Source organism: Sparus aurata, chromosome 13 (assembly GCF_900880675.1).
Source record: "Sparus aurata chromosome 13, fSpaAur1.1, whole genome shotgun sequence".
Lineage (NCBI taxonomy): Eukaryota > Metazoa > Chordata > Actinopteri > Spariformes > Sparidae > Sparus > Sparus aurata.
Window position 1 is genome coordinate 13,190,803 of NC_044199.1, and position 23,867 is coordinate 13,214,669.

General features: G+C 43.8%; 1 protein-coding gene across 1 annotated transcript in view; it reads right to left on the reverse strand.

Moving 5' to 3' along the window:
* The window catches only part of frem2a (FRAS1 related extracellular matrix 2a), a 70,281-nt gene that overhangs the window by 24,041 nt on the left and 22,373 nt on the right, over positions 1-23,867 (reverse strand). Inside the window, exons 3-6 of the mRNA XM_030439043.1 lie at positions 22,134-22,280; positions 7,064-7,294; positions 1,921-2,046; positions 389-640 (exon numbers count right to left, since the gene is read on the reverse strand). Of these exons, the coding sequence (XP_030294903.1) occupies positions 389-640; positions 1,921-2,046; positions 7,064-7,294; positions 22,134-22,280 (756 nt within the window). The remainder of the gene's footprint in view (positions 1-388; positions 641-1,920; positions 2,047-7,063; positions 7,295-22,133; positions 22,281-23,867) is intronic.

Sequence of the window (23,867 nt, forward strand, 5' to 3'; positions counted from 1 at the left end):
AGGCCTCTCCTTCCCCCTGATGAATCCTCTATGCATTTCTCTGCCTTTCATGAGGATGTAATCTGTTCTGTCCATGTGATGCTCTAACAGGATGAAAGCAGACCAGGGGGACATGAGTTGATAATGTAGTCCCACCGGACTGCCGCGTGAGTCTCAATTGTAATTAAAACCTGCCTGACTGACAGCGAGACGGGACTTTGATTCCATCTGTCTGCTGGCGGGCGTGCCGTCTTTGTTAAGGTGTTTCCTCGCATCCCGTGTGCCTCCACGGCTGGGAAAAAGTTGTAAACAGGCTTAATTGAGAGATCTTTTCGCGATATAGAACCACTGATGACAATTTCGGAAACGGCAGAACGTCTGGCACTGTGAATTCCCCGCCGCCCCTTACCGTCATCCATATCTTCCAAGATGTTGACCTTCGTCGTGGGGTAGTGCCTTCCCAGGCGGCCCCCGACAGGCAGGGACAGGGTGACGTTGAAGCTCTCGTCTCCCTCGTACAGGGAGTCGTCGATGATCATCACGCGGCACTGCTTCTCCCTCTCGCCCTTGTCGAAGCGAAGGATGCTGCCGTGCTCCTCCGGGCGGGAGATGTAATCCGAGTAGGACAGGACGGTGGTTGGGATCGTACCTGTGGCGGAACCTTTGAGAGGGAACAGGTGAGGACAGCGAAACATACGTTTTAAAATGTGCTACTTATCAAAAGCACGTGTGCGTAAGGAGGCGTCAGAAAACTCGAGCCCTCCGTAAAATACGTGACAGTTTCCCATCTCTTATTTTAGGAATGCTACGTGATCAGCCTCGGCTAATTTGTTTCCCTACAATGGATCGGCTTCCCCTCCATTGAATCTCGTTCACACCGCTAATGCAGCCATTACCGTTTGTGTGAAAATGTAAGCTTTAATTACAGTAGGACCGTCACATGAGTCAGCGGATTAGTTTTAATGCCAGGACGCCATGGGAACGGACCACCCCCACAGGTCTCCTCAAAATCAAACCCCGCGGTAGCCACTACAGTCTCCTGGCATTTAACAACAGTGCCTTCATTAGAGGCTTATCAGTTTGTGCATTACGCCCTCGTGTTTGTCTAAATCTGTTCCCTGGCATTTATCTGCACGAGGATACGCGCACACATTGTCACTCTCACCTGCTCGGAGAATGAAAAGCAATTTGAGCGTCGGCTGGGTGGCCTCGGTGGGGGTTGTATTCTCGGCAGCGCCGACGCTACTGAACGATCACAGAAACATCATGGGAGTACTACAGGCGGCGGTGTGTCTACATAATCCTCTTACTCTTACTTTGATCAGAACGGTGACACTATTCTATAGGCCACACAGGCTGCCAAATAGCAAAGAATTGAGTGACTACACTGACAGGAGGATTGGACTGTGAGGAAAAAGAAGGCACGGCTACAAATCGCCAACGCCACGGACAGCGCCATGGACTTATCAATACACAGCGTAATTAAAGCTACTGATATTTCAGAGCCATGGTCGGAGCCATTGATTCTAACAAATCTATGGCCCCCGTCTATGGATCAATGACTAACATGTACAACTAGACGACAACCTTGCCCCTGCACGAAGGGAGGGGGGGAGGAGATGCCAGATTAACAAGGTTGAGGCTTTTTGGTCGTTTTGCTAACAAGGGCGATAACCCCCCCAGCACATCTCCCCCTCAAATCGCCTTTTGGATAAGCATTAGCATTAAAACGATATGTTTGCCGCAGATTCCAGTTAGCTGTTCTCACTTTGCATAACCTATGTCACGTTTTAATTCAGCGCATGTGGTCAAACGTTGTTCAATAAAAAAAAAAAACATTCACCGTCAGATGTGAACAGCCTGGCCAGCAAAGGCAGCAGGCAGGCATAGGCACACTGAGGGTTAACAGGTTAGATGAGGTGAAAAGAGGCTAGTCCATACCCTGCTGCGTGTAGCAGACCACCATGAGCTCCTGGCTGATGTCTCCACTGCGGTGCACCGGGATGAAAAGCTCTCCCACATCTTCCTCCACTGAGTGGATCTGTTCCGGGAAGAACACCGTCGACTCTGTTTGGAAGAGAGGCGAGAGCAAGCAGAGGGAGTCAGAGGGGGTAAAAATAAAAAATAAAAAGGGTAATGACATGTATAACAATCTGCAAAAATCCACAGTACATTAGGCCATCCACGGCTGCGACAGGCTTTTGTTCCTGCTCTGCATTAGCGAGTCGCAGCTGACATTTTTAATTTTTTTTATTCATTCAGATCCACTGAAATGGGTCCTGTGGCGTGCTTATTCATATTCGAAAATAACTCCATATCACGGTTTTTCAGTTTGATGCAACCAGAGGTGCTCTTCAGAAGAGACCCCCTCAGGAAGTTTTTCTCACTGCCTGGTGTGTCGCAGACAATTACACATGCAAGCTCCTCAGAGCGAGTCAGCTGGGAGCTTCAACATATCGACGACTCCTCTGTACTCCAAAGGGTCAGCCAGACCATCCCTTGTATTTTTCTTTTTCTCTCTTTTTCCACCTCCTCTTTCTCTCCGTCTCTGAGAGGAGTTTGTGATTGAGGGAGGGACTGAGAGCCAGTGAAAGCACCATCTATCAAAGCGAGGAACTTACTGGCATTACAGAAACAATAAGTGTTGGAGCTACTTTCCACAGACGCACAGGGACCAATAAAAATACTAAAAGAGTGGACTGCGCTTTCGGCTCGTCCCAGATCTTCTCGCGACTTTGTTCCCCCGCCCTCCCGCGCGCTCTCTCTCTTTTTTGCGTGAATGATGGGAACCTCAAAACACTTGTGGCTTTGCTTGTGCAACAAGGACTTGCATTAAAACGGCATGTGGCGGCGCGGCGATAAATAGGCGACAACCAGACAGATTTGGATGCCCGACTCAACACCCAGCGTAAAAAGAAAAAAGGGAATCAACACCTGAGATGACTCTTCGGGATGAAGTCATCAACATAAGACAATCTTACGCACCGCGGGGAGCCAAACATTTCTCTTCTTGCACGGCAACGCTCCCTAAATGGTTCTCTCTCCTCTCAATCTTCTCCCCTTCTCCTCCAGCACTCTTTTCTGTCACTGCCCACAATCTGTCACTCCCCGGGGGGGTACAAGGGACTCATAGCAGGGGATTGGGGTCCACTGCTTACCTATTACACACGCGTGCACACACACACACGCACACACACACACACACACGTCGCTATACCTTGATTTTCTTCTCCCTCTCCCTGCACATACACCGCACACCTCCTTTCCTCGCAGCACTATCGCATTTCACCTGACACTTCGCTCTCCTAGTGCCTCTGAATCCACACAAGATTCAGAAAAAGCAAATTTTTTTCAGCCAAGTGGGTCAAGTTCACCCTCCTGGAGGAAAACACAAGAGTCGTTTTAAAACATTCATGGAGGGGGGGGGGGGGGGACAACACACGTGCTCTTACAGACGGTGTTAAAATAAAGTATAGTTTGCACCTGATCTTGCTGGGGGTTCCTTGGCAAAAACAATACAAAAATCTGTTTGGCTTTTATGTTTATGCCTAGAACTTCTCCATTATTGATGGTAATTTCATGAATATTCGATGGAACAGTTTCTACTCTCTGCTTGTTGTTCCGATAGCTGTGCATCTCACTCAAAACACCAGCTTGTGAAACCGGTTACGCCTCCCTTAAAATAAATAAATAAACTGTAGATGTAAAACAAACAGGCCTCTGGAAACCTACAGCGGACGGCATTATCTAACCAAACACGGCGCAACGGCGACCTCGCAGGACATGGTCCCCTATTTGTCGCAACCCGCCCCCACGCCAGTAAGGAGAATTTTTACATCTTAACTGAGACAAAGCTTTTATAATTACACAGAGATGCGCTTGAATGCAGCTGGCCTCGAGATTCCAGCAGGGGGGAAAAAAATTACAATGACAAGACAGACCACAGTTCATCATTTTGCAAATGACCTTGGTGCAAAATGCAAGAAAAGTAAAAGCTCCGCTGATGTATAGCATCCCCGCTGTAGAGGAAGTAAGAGAGACATCGCTGTAGCGAGATGCCGGGGCCGCTCGCAGCAAACACTCAGACAGCGGGCTGCCACCTTCATCTTTAGTCAGCACTGTGCATGGATTATATATGAAAGCGAGCCATAAAGTTTTGCAGGAGGAATGCTGGGCTATCAACACTCTGTAATTACACAGAGTTTGTGTCTTCTGCAGTACTTTAAGTGGGTGTACCACAGGCAAGCCAACGCCGAAGAAGAAGCCCGTGCCCTTGTTAATAATCAAAGTTGCAACAGGCCAACAGAGAATGATAGTTCAGCGTACACATTTTTACAACTAAGACAAGAAGAAAACAATAAAGAAGAGCTCCGGGCACCGAGGGACCGTCCATGCTGTTAGAACCAACTCAGCTTATTACGCTCGCCTTAATTCTGGAACGCTTTTTGGTTGAAGCTTGGCGATCCTCTCGCCGCTTCTCTCGAGCCATTAGCCCAGCTGACACGTCCCCCGGGGAGGGGGAATCTCCCGGCTAACCAGGAGACCCGACAAAGCCAGTTTTCATCATTAGAGAGCGAAAGCGGGAGTACAGCTAACACCACAATCATAGCCAGAGCCCCATTAGAGTACAGAGTGGCACATCTCTGTCACATTAGACAAATCCCCCGGAGATGACAGAAAACAAAACAGCCCCTGCCCTCCGCACACACACCATAATTAACCCACAGGGGAGGATGGATTGAAGAGCGAGAATGTGAGGGGGAGAGCGCACGCAAGAGAGACAGATCAAGACCGAGTGGAAAAGAGAGAGAGAGAGAGACAGAAAGAGAGAGAGAGAGAGAGAGAAGATACATAAGAGGGGGAGAGCAATGAGAGCAGCTGTTGCGTGTCACCATAATGGAGGTTTCAGTGTTTCCATCTTTGTTGCACATCTATAATTACATAAAAGTTGCACCGAGCAGCGGAGTAATGCATACCACAACAACAACAAAAAAAAAAAAGTGCAGGGGAGTAAGTCTGGCCCTGATTGAGCGGAGCAGCCAGCCTGTCGCGCTGCTCAATATTCCATTAACATTTCAATTTGCAGGCGCAGGCACAGGTGAAAAAAAAATGGCCGATTACAAACTATTCATGAGAGAAAAAGCAAAAGAAGTTTCAATTCTTAACCATTAGAGTTTGCCTAATGTTTACCATCAGAATCACTCCAATGATTGTCTTCCATTTGTCCGATGATTACAGGCCAAGACAGTGATCGCACTTTTTTTTTTTTTTTTTTTTTAAAGAAATAAGCATTCTCCTCAGCACTTCTGGCACTGTAAAAAAAAAACAACATTATCATTAATCTCTACCGGCCGACATGTCAGAACTGAGTTTCCACTCCTTTTGCCAGAGGGCAGATTTGACATGACTCTATCTACTGTAGTCCGTGTTTATATTGACTATTGCTCAGCCTCTTTGTGCCAAGCTGACTGATGCCTCACACAACAAATGTGAAATGTGGTAAAGGGTGATGTATTTTTCATCGCTTTGTAACAGGAATAGCCTACTTGAGTGGCAGCTGGAACATGGGCCATGTGCATTATGAAGGCATTCGCAGTAGCTGCAGTCTTATGTTTCCCTGTCAAGTGAGTAAAGCAAACAGATCTGCTTTCTATAGGTTCTATTAACCTGTGTGTTCAATCCCCCTGGCTGACTGTCAGCGGAGATTGCGTTTTAATATCATTTTCTATCAATGGATTTCACATTGAAAAGAGACAGTAAACTGAGCCAAAATATATTCATGATGAGTTCTTTCCTCAAACAATAATCTTTTTTTTTTACAATCTTTGTCAATCTAGTTCCTCATGTTGACGTGTTGAGATGAGATGGAACACTTTGTATTCTCCATCTGTACTCAACATTTAGAGAACGATCTCTTCCGGGACACCAAAACCCTCTGAATTATCTGACTAAGTTTAAGATTTTGTAGCTGTGGAAGAAAAACACCTCCATCATATTGCGACCACCACAATTACTCAGATCTTTTACTATGCAAAGTCCCTCTCCTGTCAAAAAATGCGTGTGCAGAGTTTGACACTCGAAGGCTGTTTTTTACGTTCACCACGCCAGAAATGACTCAACATATCAATCACTTATAAAATGTAGCTCAACTCAACAAGTCTATTCATAAGGGTAACTTTCACTTTCACCGAAGTAATGTTTCAGCAAAATATCTTTATCTAATATCTTTACTTTTACCCAAGTATGGTTTTTGGATACTTTTGACAAGACTGTGGTATTCAGTGTATAAATTATTTAGATAAGTGCATAAATTGTTACTGAAGTAAAAGCAGTGTTAGAATCTTAATGTACTCAAAGTAATGCCCTTTTCAAATTCATATATTTTAACTGGATTATGACGACCGCTGCATTAATGTGTCTGCACGACTCAAATGTTACAGCTGGCAGGGGGAAAGCTAAACATGTTGCTACGCTAGTGGCTAGTGCTAGTAGCTAAATCTACAATATTATATCACAATCTTTTTGTGGATTATATTTCATATTTATAATTTAAATCTTTAAAGTAACTTTTAACTTTAACTGTCAGTTAAATGTAAGAAAAATGTTTTATACCCTTAAACAGAGCTGTAAAAGGTCATACTTTAGTAAAATATATTATGTTATTGTTAAAGTGTGTGAAATTAAATGTATTTCAGTATCAAAAGTTAAAGTAAATTAAGCATACTATTTCAATTTATGCATATAGCTGCTGTATACACTGGGTCAACCAATGATCAGCCTGGTAGATATATTTAGCATATCTTCTGATCATCTGGATCAGTGTTTCTTTATTCCGATTTGGCAATAAAATAAATGAATTCGAAAATGCACTACTTGGGATCTGATGCGGCGTGCAATCTGCAAAGTAACCAGTAACTAAAAATATCAAACGAATGTAGTGGAGTTCAAGTTCAAAAGTAGCATAAAATGGAAATACTCAGGTAAAGTGCAAGTGCATCACAATTATACTTGTACTTGAGTAAACCTACTCAGTTAAATTCCATCGCTGCATAATGTAGCCTAAAGTAGATAATGCAGTACTGACCGTCACTCGGATCCAGGATCTCAACTGTTGCTGTGGAAGGGAACTCCATCACTCCCATCACCGGCTCGGACAGCAGAATCTGGAATGTCTCGGCCTGCTCGTACTTCCCGTCGGTCAGTATCCGAACCCGCCACGTGGCTCTGGTCTGGCCCGGGTTGAACTGGACCTGCCTCTGGGACTTGCCCTTGTAATCCTCGTCCATCTTCGCGCTGCCGTCCTCGGTGCCGATGCCTGTGGAGACGGAGACATTGGCAGACGTGAGGATAAAATAAAAATGATGAAAAAAAGGGGGATGGAGAGCGGGCCGGGTGATTGCAAAAACGAGACGGAGAGGAGGAAGAAGAGGAGCCGAAACAAAGAAAGCGACCATGAAAGGGGGGTGACAGGCAGGAGAGAAACAGATGAAAAACAGATTAGATATTCACACCCTTTAATGTTGTTCGGAGAGTGGTGCGAAAACGAGCGCTGCGTCTATTTTTCTTCACTGATCACTAACAGAGCCTGAGGAATGTGTGAAATGAATTTGTGACTGAAGCGTTTAAATAAGCATATTCCACCTCACTGAGATGGATTAGCTCCCATGATTATTTCCCGAGGGTGAGGTCTGCATCCGTGTGTGTCTCTGTGCGTGTGTGTGTGTGCATGTGTGTGTGTGTGTGTGCACCACCTTCTTTTCTCTTCAAGTGTCTCTTTCATTAATAATAGCCCTTTCATGTGAATCCACTTTACAACAATCCATCCAACATTCATGCTCATCGATACACCTCCTTCAAAGTCGGGGAGCTTTACTGGTGCCACTGGGTTTTACATCAAACACACATCAAGGAAGCCCAGGTGGCAGGAGCCATACAATAATGCATTACATCTGGAAATACGCTGCTCATATTCCTTTGTCTACACTCACGGTGCCCCGCGAGAAACAAGCTGAGTGGAGCAACGCGCCGGGGCCGACACACGGGGCTGCAAATGAAAAAAGGATTTGTTGTTGTCTTTATTCTGACGGGGAGAAAGAGAATGTGACAAACGCATGCAGATGAGACCGGTTACATTAGATCAAACATGCAGTGAGATCTGAGAGGTGAGCGCTTGTATGCAACAATATGAGCTGAAAATCATCGTAGGAAAGGAAAGGAACACACCTTTTTTACGCAGTCGTGCATATTCGGGATGCACGACACAACATTTTGGGGAAATCTATGTTATTGGCTTGTATTGTATCGGTGAAATTACAGGCGGGTAATGGAGCCAATAGTATGGAGCCGAATAGGATTCACTGACTTAACAAGCTCAGCATCCACACACTCCGATACAGTGGGTGGTGGACTGAAGACGAAGGAGATGAGGAAGGAATACGAGAGGACGTCAAACTGCTGCGGCTAGTAGACTAGAGAGCCAAACATGTAGTCGCCGGTGTGGACGTTTTTTAAGGCTTCAGATGACGACAACATAATTGCAACACATCTTCTTCAAGGGTTTTCAACAGGAAGGAAGAAGTTCTAGCATAACGTGCCATTAGAGCTGAGGAATATCAGATCTTTGCTCTTTTACATCTTACCCTCAGGTTTGAATAAATTAGAGGTTTTAAATCATTTTTATAAAACCAAAATGCTAAATCATCGTTTAACTTATTGGTACTGACCATGACGAGCAGGAAAGTGTTGGTTATCATTATCAGCTGTGTAAATGACCCCCATGCAATGTTTATGATGCACCTGTATGTGCTCTTATTTTGCTACTTCATGCAAAAGCTGGATTTTGGAAGGACTTTACAGCACACGTGTAAAAATGCTGAACACAGTGCAGATATCTAACGGCGATAAAAGATGTACAAGGTGGCTGGAATAAAGGAAGTCCAGCTTCAGTCGAGTCATTTCTGTCCAAAAGTTTTGTGTTTTGTTACTTTGCTCACTTTTCGGTGCATACGGAGCACTGCATCATGTTGATGTGTGCTCTAACAAGCAAGCTAATGTGTTATTTCCTTCTGTTGTTCAATTTCTGTTTAGCTCTTGCATTGCAAGAAAAGAAACGTCATCAGACTACCAGGCTAACTTCTTTCAGCTGTAATGCTACAGGCCGGAAAAAATCCATACCGTGCATCCCGACTTTCACCAATTACATCCATTAACGAGCCACAGGACGAGAGGTGAGGCCTCAAGGTGGTTATGAATTATTTTTGGAGTTAAGCCTTGGATTTCTGGGTCCATCATTTGTGGTAGTTTGTTGTTCTGTTTTTTTTTCCTTTTTTTCGCAAAGAATCACTTGCCGGATACAGCTTAGAATAAAGTATGCGGGTGTTGGGTTTGACTGCGGTTACTTCTACAGCCGTACCACCAAAACGTCAACAGTCCAGCAAAACCCCCTGCAGCCCATTTTTTTCACCCCAGCCCACCGTAATGCAATGTTGCGCCATTTCACATTCAACCTGCAGTAAATTACAACACCCTTGGATAGCTGCGGCTCAGGGAATAGAGTGATCGCCCACCAATCGCAGGGTCGGTGGATCGATCCCCAGCCCCTGGAGTAAACATGTCCAAGTGTCCCTTAGCCACTGATACTGAACACCAAATTGCACCCGGCAGTTCTTCCATCAGCGCGTGAGTGCGCGTATGAATGGGCGAATGCTGACTTCTGTCGTAAAGTGCTTTGAGTGGTCGCTGAGACTCGAAAAGCGTTTCATAATTACAGTCCATTTACCCTTGTTCACTTCATTTTTTGTTCACAGCTTTGACAACAACCACACACGGCACACCGAGGCATTTGTTTTCTTGACTCGCTCATTTTCTCTGCTTTTCCTCAAGAAATGCCATCATCGCTCTGGACTCTGAAATGTGGCTGAACTAATACAACACTTAAAAGAAAAAGCGTTTCAGGGAAATCTTACGACACAGCTCATGGAAGAGGGGATGAGCCGTCCTATCATCTTAACCTGGGCCAAGGGCCCTTAGATCACGGGTACATCAAAAAATCTTCATTATGAAATGAAGACTTCATTATGAAATAGCTGCGTCCTTAATCAGAGTGAAAATATGTTGTTGTAATGTTGTTGGGCATAACTTTGGACCACACCAAAAACATCAAAAAAGGCGCTTCTCGAGGCATACATCAGAAAGTGGGAAAAACTGCAACATCCCCAAAATCACTTTATGTAAAACTGGGCATGAAACTGAACCCTGAATTCCTCCTGATAGCTGTTCTGTCGCTATTTGAGTGTGTGTGAATGGGTATACAGCAATACCGGTGCCTTAGATATAAATTGCTGTATTGCTTGCTTGTGTGTGTGTGAATGGGTAAAGTGCCGTGTGATACAGAGCGCTTTCGAGTGGTTGAAAGACGAGAGAAGAGCTATCCTAATACAGTCCATTACCATCTCTTTAACCAATACCACACATTTAGGCTATGCCATGTGCGTCATGTTTTTTCACATCCATTCACTGAGCTCCCCTGGTGCGCTCCGCCTCCCACTTCCCTTCTCAAACCTCTGGTATGGTAAGGGGGAAAAGCACAGTCCCAAAAAAAAAAAGGCCACCAATAGTCCTCCTTATGATGCAACTTCAAACTGAAATAAAGTTAAAGAATTTTGTCAAACATCCTGCTCTGATTCAAAGAATTCATCCCATGGGTAGCATAAATGTGCTTAGTAAATTCCATGGCGATCTGCCATTGGATTTTCATATTCCTCTTGCGGTGATTTAAATTTCATCTCGACTGTGGTGCTGGAGAACAGGTCAGCACAGTCGCCTCAACGAAATAGATTAAAACAACGACTATACCGACAGCTAATTTGGTTGGCAATTCGTGGAGAAATTGTTGGATATTTCCTGTGTACAAGTCCTTCGGTAAAAACTCTGGACTTACATACAAACACAGGTAGGCTGATGATTTTTATTGTCCAGTCATTAATAACTTCATCATTTGTTCTTTCAACCTGTAAGACAGTAAGTCTTAACTTTGTGATAGCTGAAAGTGATCCTCATGATTTCAGTCCTGGTTGATTGGTGAAACCTGTATTTACTGGTGAGGATGGCATACACATGCAGTATAATAGAAATGTAACCAACGCTAAAGGTCGACAGTAGACAGGAGACAGACAAGTGGACAGCTGCCACAGTATGGAGCCAGAACAGTGTCAGTGAATTTTGGCTTCGAAATGAATGTTTGTCATTGGAAGCAAAAACCCGAACTGACAGGTAACACTGGCAATGAAATGTCTGTATTTTGAAAAAATTGTATTGCCACTGATACAAATACTTGGCACTGAAAAACATAAAACACAGACATCTAAAACTATTTCTTCTGTTTGTTTGTTTTTCCTCTTTTGTCTTTTTTCAGTGAGAGGAACTTTCATAATGTCAGTATTTTTTCAGTGTGACGCAACTTTCTGTCACCGTTTTACAGTGGAGAGTAGAAGTTTGAGGGGAGGGGCGACGAGAACGACGTGAGTGAGGAAACGTGACTCCTGTGGACTTGAGGTCCGCTCCGAGTCCGACCCCAATGAATACAGCAATGGCTTCAACGAGTTCACCTGAAACTCCCAACCGCAAGCATGTTAAGTCTGTTTCTGTCTGATATTCATGTACAACTGGGCTGGGTCATATTCGCTAACCCCGGCCAGACTGGGAGCTCGCAGCACCAGGAGATCGTTGGTGTTGTTTACTATTGGACGGTCACCTCTTCAGCTGGAATGTGGCTAGAGGCTAGTTGCTTAGCATGCTAACTTCAATAGATATCCCTGTGACAAAAGACGTCTTTGAAATAGTGGCAAGACTGTTGTTTGTTTCCATTCTGCTGACAATTGTAGTTCATTTTGCACTTTTAACATTTTAGTTGAAGCAAAAAAATGACCGAAAATGACAACAGGAAAAAAAAAAGTTAGCTGATTTGATGTTGCTAACCCAATGAAACAGTGATTGGGCCTATACGTGCCCCTTGCATGGGTCCTTCTTTAACTCCTGATCTTGATCCTGAGCGCCAAAACGTCATGTAAGTAAGAGGTAAATGCATATGGACCCACAGTGTGCAGCATTTCTTTCCTACTTTGTACAGCACACACATGCACACACACACACACACACACACACACACACACTCCAGAGTTTCATTCAACAAGGTGTGCGTAGTCTGAAAAAACACATGATTCGACATAATGAGAGCCCCTAACTTCTCGAAAAGTTTCCCCATGGCAGATGGTTTCTATCTTATCTTTCTTATCTGCCCATCCTGACGATCAGTTATTCAACATCAAATAAAAACACACACATACACACTCCTGGCCCCGAAGAAGAGGTGATCTTAAAAGGGTGGAGCCCCTTATTGTGCCACAGTCGATGGACTCCCTGGAGGGAAGGGACTCGCCTCGCCGGGGGTCGCACTGGGGTTGCCTCTCAGCAGGTGGAGATATATATCCACCTGAGGGCGTTTGATCTCGATAGAGCTGTTCCTCAGAGCGACAGTCTCTTTGTGCTTGTGTCTCCATAAAACCGGCATACACAAACTCGCAGATACAAACGGGGCTGCTCCCAAACACACACACACACACACACACACACACACACACACACACACTTTGTTTATAGCTGCATACTTTCTTTTCTTTTGTTCCGTACTGTAGTTTATTCCACACGAGCTGAATGTAAAATATACAGTTCGTCGTAAAATTTATGATTGCGGGTACCTTTCTGCTCATTATACCATAAAGGTCATTTCACATCAAGGCAGCTGAGGTGGAGAGCTGCAGGAAAGGAGGGTTCGGGAGGGAGGAGGGAGCAAAAGTTTCTATTCTCTCCTGGCAAAATTAAATGACATCTCCATCTACCCTGCGTGGTGACAATAATGAGACTGGAATGCGTCCCACGGGAGATGATTAACCTGGTAAATGTACATCTTGTTAACAATCCTCGATTTATCTCCCAGAGAGAGGACAGACCAGAGAAGGACACTGCGGGAAGGGGAAGGAAAAAAAAGTGAGCTTTTACTTATGCAAGGAGTGAAAAAAAGAAGACTGACAATTCAATTCTATCATTTCTCTCCATGGGGTTCCTTATAGTCCTCATAGGGCCAAGAAGAGAGGAAAGGAAATGGAAAAAGAGGGATATACGTGGACTGTGTGTGCAGGGTGTGGGGAACAGAGCAAGACGGTGGGACAAGACAAAGATGGAGAGGAACCAGCAGCGATACACCACGATGGGTGACAACCAAATAGAGGATGTGAGGAAAAAAAGAAGACAGAGCGAGAACAAACAGCGAACAAGCGCCGGAGTGAGACAGAGAGAGACGGCAGATAGGAGACGACTGACAAATGGAGAGTGGGTGGAAGGAAGGATATAAGACACAGCCTATGGCACAGACCGTGGGCTATGAGGCAGTAAAGGGAGCAGGGAGAAGAGAGATGGCGTCTTTGATGAGGAAAAGCAGGTTAGGCGCAAGAGGACCGAGCGCTGTGCACTGTGAGATGAGGTGAGGAGAGATTACGGATGAAAAGAAAAAGCGGGCGAGACAGGTTAAGTGGGCCCGACGAGTCAGTGGGACAGTGTTGCAGGAGTCAGGGAGACGTGACAGGACTCAATTAGAGGACGACACAGCAGGTTGAGGGAGAGGGCACACGCCCATGAAGAATTAGTCATGTTTCTTTTTTTTTTTTGCTCTTTCTCTCTCTCACAAGAAGTGAGAAAGCGAGGCGTAATCTCGAACACAGTGGTAAAAGAATCCAATCTGATCCTTGTGCTCTCCAGCCCCGTTCTGCCTGAGCTCTGCTCCGCGGGGGCATCTTTGAACCCTGATCTTATCTCCACGTTCCTCCGCCGCTGATCCTCTCTACCTGTACGTCCTGTTGTGATGGAGCATGTGTTGCAGCGCTCCTCCACTGTTGCCAGGCATCGCGGCGGCTTTCATCAGCTAGCCCCTGTAACGGGCGGCAAGCCCCTGACAACATCAGCGGGTGTATCTCTCCCTGCTTTTCCATCCCTGTCTAATCCCATGAAATCGATCCGTCTATCCGTCTATACATCTACACATCTATCTGCAGCGTCTACACCATTTTGTCCTTTTCTTAATTTTCTTCCCCTTAAATATTTACTTTTTCCTTTTTCAATTTTCTTTTCATTTGCAGCTCCAGTATTGTCGTGATCTTTCTCACTCCCATCCATTAGCACACCTCACACACACAAGCTTGCACATTGAGTGAGGAAACATGACTGAACCCACATTTTCATTGTTTTGCTCAACTTCAGTATATTGGACTTGAAATGAAACAACAACTCAGAAGTGTCGCTGGGCTTTGAAGGTGTTTTGGGGGTTGATATCGACACTGGCTGAGCAGATTTTGTGGCCCTTTCAAGAGCTGAATCCATTACCTGGTTAAACAGTCAGTCGATACACATAAAAATTAATTGGCAACAATTTTAGTAGTGGTTAAGTGTTGAACAAATATTTGCAGCTTCTGAAATGTGAGTATCTGCTGATTTTCTCAGTTTAATATCATGTAAATTGAACATCTTTGGCTTTTAGACTGCTGGCAGGATGATAAAAGTGACTAATGATGTCATATTGAGTGTGATGGGCCTTTTTTCCACTATTTTCTCACATTTTATTCACTTTTTGTTATGGATTTTGGCCGCAGAATCCTAAAAACACACACCAGGCAGCTTTTATAGAAATCACGAGCAAGACACCAAGTCAATCATTGACTGAAAAGGATTTGCAACCTCAGATCATATATGATGACTTTCCCAACGTTTGTGATTGTTGAATTACTGCAGGGTTGCAGTTCTTACACTGTTCTTCTGATATGGGTCTATAAATAGTATTATTTACAGGGTGGCACTTCACAATGACACCTCATAGTTATTGCCTAATTTCAAATTCAGTGTGCTTTAAAAATGTGTCTCTGTCAGTGGTAACATGAATATGTTTGTAGCATGGCAATGCATTTAAAATAGTCTTAAATTATACGGATACATTTACAGGAAATACCCGAATGTTTCTCTGTTATCTGTTTTTTTTCATGTGGCTCTCGTTTATTGAAGTTGCCTTTGCAGCTTCGATTATGGTCTTAAAGTTAAAGCAGCTGCAAGGATTCTGGCGGCACCAGTAAAAGGCGTAACTGTGTTTAGACACTGGGGGGTCTGTATGACAACCCTCCCTCAGACTATTTAAGTGCATTTTGAACACTTCTGTGATATATATGTATATATATATATATATATATATATATATATATATATATATATATATATATATATATATACAAATTTCCTGTAGAAGACGATGGATGTGAGGTTGGAGTATGACAGTGTATAAAGAATGTTGTATAGCAGTCAGGGTACATTCGAACCAAATCCAGCAGTGCAGCAAAACACGCAGTTTGGTGCAGCGGTTTGTGTGGGAGTGTCACTCCATGGTCTGTGTGTGTGGACCCCCCCCCCCCAGTCATCTTGCAAAATGACAATGCTGCTTTGTTTTTCTACTCTAACATGCTGATCGTTTGCCCTCACTAATGGCTTAAAAATAACAGCAACAACCAGGATGAGGCAGAGTGTTGCAGTGTTTTAAATTGTGGTCCATGCTAAATAACATGCTGAAAAGTTGCTTTTTAGGTAACGTTAGCTAACGTTTCAGGTAACGTTACTTTACATTTGTTCACATTTGTTAAGAACAACTACAATAACTATTTAGAAATGGCTGTTCTTCTTGTTAATGGCCTATTGAACATACTGTATCAAAATGTGCTTCTGTTGTTTTCTCCCTTGACCTGTATATCAAAATTCCAATGGTAATGACACACATGAGTCATGTTACAACTACCAGCTGACTGTCAATCTCCGATATCAAGTTGAAGCGGAGGGCCAGTCGAGTGCATCCTTCAGGATCACAGCAAAAGGTAAGCACCGTGGCAAGAAGGAGGCGCAGAGCCCCAACAACACTGACGCTTAACGAGACATTTTTATAACAGCGACACAGACCACAGCCTTAAAACGAGTTCCCAGCAAACATCAATCAAAAGTACCATTACTGTGGCAGGGCTGTATTGGATTGCATTATGCCGTGTGGTGTTCCTGCTATTTTGTCCACCTGAAGTATGTTGCCACTCTGTTATTGGTTCATTCGCTCCTTTCTTCTGTTCACCCGCCCAGCAAATTGAAATCTATGAAAGCTATTAGGCGACTTTTATCAGTTTAAATTTTTCATTCTGTGTTGCCCTTCACCATGTTTCATCATCAAGGCCTGAACACACAGTGCACTTAGAGGAACAAATACACAGAAATGAGCACATAATAGCATATATACACATTTTGTTCAGGTTACCAGATGAAGTACTGTGGTCAGAGCGACTTCAGTTTGTTTCCTCGCAGAAAGATCAAATTTTTTTCAAACGTTGCGAGTAAATATTCCTCTTCTTTAATCTTCAACTTCAAACCGTGCGCTTATGCATAAAACTGCCTCAGCTCAACAGGATGGAGCTACATCGGCCCAGATGGAAAGCCCTTTCGCGCTGATGCGTATAAGCACCACGTCGACATATCATGTGAGGCGCTGTTCAAAAAGAGGGCTTGAAAGTGAACGTGTGTGTGTCTGAGTTGTGCTTGTGTGTGTATGGTCAGAGATAACCAGGTGCTCACACGCCGACTGTGCAAAGAGATGAGAGTCAAGCTTTCATGTGCTTCAAGAGAGGAATCACACACAGGTAGATAAGTCTTAAAGCTAACACAAACTGCTTCTCACACCTGACCCAAAGATTAACAAGTATCAGAATGACGATGAGAGTCAAAAGCTGCTTACAGCCGCTGCCTCTCCCAGGGCGAACTCGCTGAAACGCGACAAAGTCAGGGCTAAGAGGAGCGTCCAGGGACAACATCATCATCATCCGTTTAACCTTCGAACCCGCGCTAAACGCTCGGACATAGGCAGAACAACATGCTGGGCTGTTGTTTCTACCACAAAATCACTTCCATCTGCTGGTCAAAAAAGCCTATTAAAAACTCTGGCAGTGATGTGTGCGTAACTGGCTGGATTCGAGAGTTTGAGCAGCACAGAGCCAGCAGTGTGTTCCCTGCCCACTTTGTGTTTGTGCACTGACGAGCGCTGCAGCCGGCATGATGCTCACTTTGGTTTTTAAGTTTTCTGGATACTCACTTATTGTCAGTGCGCTAGAAACGTTGAGACAGTCTACTTGGTGAACTATCGCTCCGACTGATGATGAGCTGAATTTTAAAAACAGGTCTCATTTGGAATGAAATGTACTAGCTGCTTCGCTCCTTCTAGTTTAAGTCTCCCAAGGAAATTTTTTCACAAACCAGATCAGTATATTTGTGGATGTAGATTTGTATTCGATCTGATTTAATAGCATCTCAATCTTTTTACCTTTCTCTTCACATAAAAAAACGCTTGACAAAGACTGACTGACACATTGGCCTTCTTCGCACATCATTCTCTGACCAGCATTGAGGGCAACACATTTCTGTAATCATATTACATTTGTCTGTAATGGACACCGAAGTACACATGTTGTGCTTATTTGTTTTTTCCTTCCCTTCAGTGTTTTCTGTTCTTGTGTAAGTAAAAGATCTTGAAAGTTAAAAAGGTCAAAGTCCTCTCTGACAGAAGTGCTTTTCTCCCACAGAAAACACTGCTCCAGAAATGCCTCGTCAGTAGTCCCGCCTTTTGCGTGACTTTGTGACATCACACTGCGTCTCACTGTCACACATTTGCATTATTTATGCCTAGAAGCTACTTTGGGAAATGGGAATAAATTTATCACAGCTGCTCTGTTGTTGTTAGCGGCACTGGCTCAGGCATATGTGAGCTGACCAATCAGAGCAGACTGAGCATTCAGGAGGGCATGCTTTAAAGAGACAGGAATTAAAACAGAGTGTTTGGTGTTTTTGTTGTGGGTGTTTTTTGAACATTAAAGCGTGTAAACCCCAAAATAGTATAGTAACCCAAAATAAAATCAGGAACCTGAAAATGAGAATAATATGTCTCATTAATTAAACAAGTTACTGGTCCTAAATTAAGTGATCGCATTACAGTTGCTAATCAAAAAATGATGTTGTTACCTGATGTACATACTGTACATATTGCCAAAGTTTAAATCGTGGTAGAAGCGATGAAGAGAAGCCTCGTGGACAGTGCTGACTAGGGCTGGGGGATTTCTGCCAAATTGGCATATGACGATGCGTATGGTGAAACATCGTGATGGACAACGACATTGTTGTTTAAGAATTTGCGACAGCGTGTCCCCTCAGTGTTGTCATGAGGCAGCAGTTGCATATTGGCTCACGCCTGTAGCTGCCACTGTTCCCCACCGTTGCTCTGACATGAATATCCAACTGTCTCACCCTGCAGAGGAAACTATCTCCTGTTTCCACTGTTTTATATCCCTGTTCCCAGTTTAAAAGCATCCCTGTCTCCGCGTCACATGTCCGTAATTTAGCTCTGTTCAGCCTTATATGCATAAAACAATGTTGGTCGACTAGCCAAGTAAGCTAAGCTAAGAAAACGATGCATAAAAACGGCATGATGGCCTGTCTTGGGTTCATCTATCTAAGCTGGTCTAAAAACAAAATAATAAATGGGACATGGAGACATAATGTTAGTGCACTGAGCAGCAACAACTTTTCATTTCCTCTCCTCACATATCACAAACAACAACAACCCTTATTCTACGGTAACTCTGAGGGGACATGGCGCCTGTTGTGCTCTCTGGCGGGGAACCTTTTTATATCACAATGCTACGATGGTCAGGGATTAGTGGTCGATGGCCGTCAACCATCGGTGATGGACAATGACATCGTTCATAGGGCAAACCCAAGTGCTGACCACTGAATGTAGTGCTTTCCCCCCATGAAACAGACCCCCGCCCCCAGCATTACTGGAGGACTTGTTTGCTTTTCACGAGGATGATAAAGCTTCCTTTAACTCTGACAGTCAGTACGTTTACATGCACAGCTTAGTCCTATTACAGTAGTACGACTATGCTACTCAAACAGACAACTGCAATTGTCCGAGTATACATGCCTGTGAGAAAATTATTGGCAAATTATTGGCCAAAGAATGTCATACTCCGGTACGATAGGTGGCACTGTACCCATTTCAACTAGTGGTAATAGAGCCACCTCCGGCTGACCTCTTTACGTCACCAGCAACAACAAACTCTGCCTCGGCATTCGAGAAAGATGGTGTACGAAGAGCGAGATGAAGCTACATCTTTGTACATTTCGTATATGGTGTACATCATAATTACACAAACTAGATGCACAATGGCGCTCTTGCTTGTGGTTATTTCGGAGGAAATCTCGAGCCTGCGCAGAACGCAAAATCCGATCCGATCTGATGGAACGTATACATGCACGAATAATGCGAGTATCAATCGAATAATCAAGTCAGACTAAGATGTATACATGCATCTTAAAAATCCGATCATAGTCGGACTAACCCAATAATTCAGTTTTCTTGAGTGTCATGTAAACGCACTGAGTATAGTCATTGATTATTTAAAGTCGAGGTCAGAGATGGAACAGCCACATCCATGACATTGAACACAGCAACGATGACTGGAGCACCCGTGGAGTGGCTTTTTAATCTGGGCAGTCAAGTCTTAAGTGATGAGCACATCAAATCAGCCGGACTAGTCTATTCTAAAACGGTTTGATGAATCACTGATTTCCTTTTAAGTCTGTCGTCATGCAATTGTATTAGGAAGGTCAGTCTCTTTTGTACATTTTATTTATTAATATAATAACTTAAGGAAATTCATATTTGGACCAGGCTGTTTCTTGGAAGGGCAACCTTTGTTCTGTATGAGTAAAAGAGTAAAAGGGTTTTTGGGGCTTTTTTTCACAAGCCTTGCTGTCGGCTTTGTGGTATTAAGGAGCATACAAGAAAAGATCTTATGTACATCCTCCTCGAGATAAGGATTTGTGCTGATATGTGGGCGAACATTTGAAGGTTAATCATTTTACATTGTTAACATGCAATTACATTTATGCAACTGCCATAACACTGCAACTGACATACATTGTGCTACACGCTGTAAAACACAGCCGAGAGGAAAGAACGTTAGCCATCCATATTTTGACACCAGGAAAAGACAAACTACCTCAACCTCATAAGAGCCAACAGTGGCAGTCAAACTGTGAAGCGAGGACTGGCTGTCAGCTCGGTATATAGGAGCCCTGAGGAAGCTCAAGTCAAAGAGAAATCAACACATAAACTCTTTCTTGTTAGCTTTTCTTTACTTGATGACGAGAAAATGACAGGGTGAGAATGATGTTAATTGTTAGCGCCGCTTTGTCAACTGATGATATTTTCTCTATTGTGTGATCTAACTCCAGTAATCTCGGCAGGATTTACACTCTCGGTGTTGTCTTTGTTGATTTTGCTGTATCGAGATGGTCAGCGCATTGTTATTGATTTTAGATTTCCAAAAATGCTTTTCATTGACATAGCATACCTGTTTGTGCCGGTAAGCAAAGAGTCATGCCGTCTCGTCTAACTTTCTCAAAGTGGAAAATTCTTTATGCAGACTCTGAAATGGCTCAAGGCCATACTGGTTCAGAGAATAAATCTGGTGAATGTGCATTGGACAAAAGAGCGTTTCATTTGCTTTTCGGCTCCATTCTGAGATTATATTTGGTCCGTATTTTTGTTGAAGAGCAGCTCTTCAAGTAAATGGGAGGCACATAAAGCTCTGCAATGAAGCACATGACTAAATTCTGTGTGCTATACAACCATCACACAAGGGAAGAAAAGTAGAAAAAAATCGGTCTAGGTTTTGTTGTGTTATTTAGAGAATTTCACTGCATTTTGACATTATTTTTGGGGCACTTTCAGAAAGAGGAATGCAGAGCCAACGGAAAGCTGATATTCAAAGTAACGTAGAAAAAGCATGTTCAAACAGTCTTGATGGCAGAACAGCAAAACAAAACACGTGTGATGATATGTTGCTACGGTGACAACAGTTAAAACAGAATATATCAAATCAAATTATTTCTTGTCTAGTATTTAATATACAGTAGCTATAGCATGCAGCATTCTATTAACATTATGCTGCAAACTTAAAATGAATTTTAATTTCCCTCTGAAACATAAATACCCTTCAGAATAAATATCATTTCCAACCTTACTCTCTTGGGAAAATAAGAAGAAAATCATAAAAATGTTTCCAAATATGCTCGCCCGCCAATAGACCTGGGTGGCACACCCAAGTAAAGTCTATCAGTAGGTTTACATGCACAGCTTAGTTGGATTACAGCTATAGTTCGACTATGCTACTCAATCAGACAACTGCAATTGTCCGAGTATACATGCCTGTGAGAAAATCGTATTATTGGCCGGAGCATGTAATACCCCGGTACGATAGGTGGTGCTGTACCAATTGCAACTAGTGGTAATAGAGCCACCTCCGGCTGACCTCTTTACGTCACCTGCACCAACAAACTCTGCCTCGGCATTCGAGAAAGATGGCGTACAAAGAGCAAGACGAAGCTAAATCTTTGTACATTACGTATATGGTGTACATTGGTGTAATTACACAAACTAGATGCACAATGGCGCTCTTGCTTGTGGTTATTTCGGAGGAAAGCCGCCGCCGCCGTACTTCCAGCTCACAGGGGCTGCCGCCATCAGACTAAGGTGTATACATGCATCTTAAAAATCCGATCATAGTCGGACTAACCCAGTAATTCGGTTTTCTTGAGTGTCATGTAAACGCACTGTATGTGTGGGAAACACTGCGCCCCTTAATCCCAGATAATGCATCACAAACACTAAATGCTAACATCAGCTAACATGCTCAGGATGAAAATGCTAATGCACTAGACTTATATGATGTTTAGCAGGTGTAATGTTTACCACGATCGGCATTTTTGTTTAGCATGTAAGCATGCCAACATTTGTAAATTCACGGAAGACAGTACAACTGACGCTCATGGGACTTGTATTAGCGTTGTAAGTACAACAGTTCAAAGACAACAACCAAATAATCGTCAAACCATCTCAACCATGTCTGGGGTCCGTGAACATCCGTAGTGTGGCTAAAAACAGATCAGAAAGGTAGAGACAAAGGAAGACTAACCAATGAAAGACGTCTCCCCCAGATAGCCTCTCCGCCTGAGCACCACCTCCAGGAACTTGTCGTCCTCATCCACCACGTAGTACTCTTTCTCCAGGGAGATCCAGGACCAGTCCAGACGGAACTGCTGTCCCTTCAGCTTGTTCCCACCTGGACAAAACACAGTAAAAATAAAACATTAATACATATTGTAACTTTTGGCTGTGTTTTGGCAAATCTTTCTTTTAATGACCAAAGTCTCTTACAGCAGTTTGGTATTTTTCTGAATCTTTTCTGAGCGCGTTTCTGCTGTGCACAAGTCAACATACTTTTTATCGTAAAGGATCTCTGTGGGGAACAGGGGATGTGCTGGGGTGGGTCCGTGCCTATTTATTACCCTGATTTAAATACCAAATGCTGAGATCAATATTCTGTAAAAACTGGGAAGGGAAACCACAAGGAAGGATACTGTGACCGAAGGGGGCAATTACTGTAAAACTGTAATGAAGAAGAAGTGTTTTAATTATGTCCAATGTGCAATCCAATCGTTCACAAGACATCTGCTGCGGAGTTTGTACAGATTCATAAAGAAACTGAACCGCTTCCTATATCTCGTCTCTTCATGTGCCCCGTAATGAAACTCTGAAATTGCTACAGTGTCGACGTGTAGTTCCTTTTATTCTAAAAAAGCACATCCAGCCAATAGGTGTTATCAAAGAGGGGTATGCGGAGTAAAATGGTCTTTTTAGCGCAGGACTAATTGAACTACTCAATAGCTGCCACTTGAACAAGCAGGACAGGAAGGGCGCTGCTTTGTGTGGCTAATTTTCCCACCTGCGGGGGGAGAAGATGGAGAACATTGTAAAAATGGAAAACAAAAGAGGCGGTGAACAATGCCTTACTATTCGTGGCATCCCCGTGAATGCTCACTAAACCTCTCTCTGTGCGCGCGTCTCGCTGGCAGAGGGAAAGGCAGAGGTGGAGGACTGTTTGTACAAACGTTATGTGTAGGCTGTCAGGGAGGAAATCTCATTTAGCTCCATTGAGGACGATTTCAAAGCTGTTTGTTCTCTCAAGTCATTTGTGCCTCTTAAACGCTGAGCGGAAGCAAGGCCATTAACAGCGCACACACTGCATCGCACATTACCTCCGTCATCACGGAGGTCATAAATGGCCGCTCGAACATAAATGTGCAAAAGAAGGTGTCGCTGGTCTGTGACTAAAATAGGAATATGTCACTATCCAGATCAATCAAACATCCATAACAGTAGCACAAGGAGTCGAGATGGTGCCCTCCCCCTCCTCAACAATGGGCACTTAAAGCACAGGTGTCAATCTGTGCTCGAATGAACGATGGTGTTGAAACGCAGCAGGGGTGAAAAGTTCAGCACATTCTGGCTTGGCAGACACAGCAGCAACATGCTGAGGTGAGGAGACAGCTAATATAATCAGAGCACATGTATCCTCCAAAAAGCCTGTAGGCCAAGTTCTGGCTTCACTTAGCAGGCGCAAATACAGAATCGCGCACAGACGCCCACGCAAATACTTCACACCGCTGCAACCTTGACTTTCATCTCAGCTCCCTGATAGTAAATACGGCATAAGCTGCCTGAAATCTTTAGTGCGTGTTTGTGTGTGCATGTTTGTGTGTCTGTGTGTGTGTGTGTACCAGCTGTGCACAGACAATAGGGATCTGAGTCAATGGTCTTCAGACTGTCTTTTCAAAAGGATAAAAGCCCTCTCACTTGTGCTGACCAT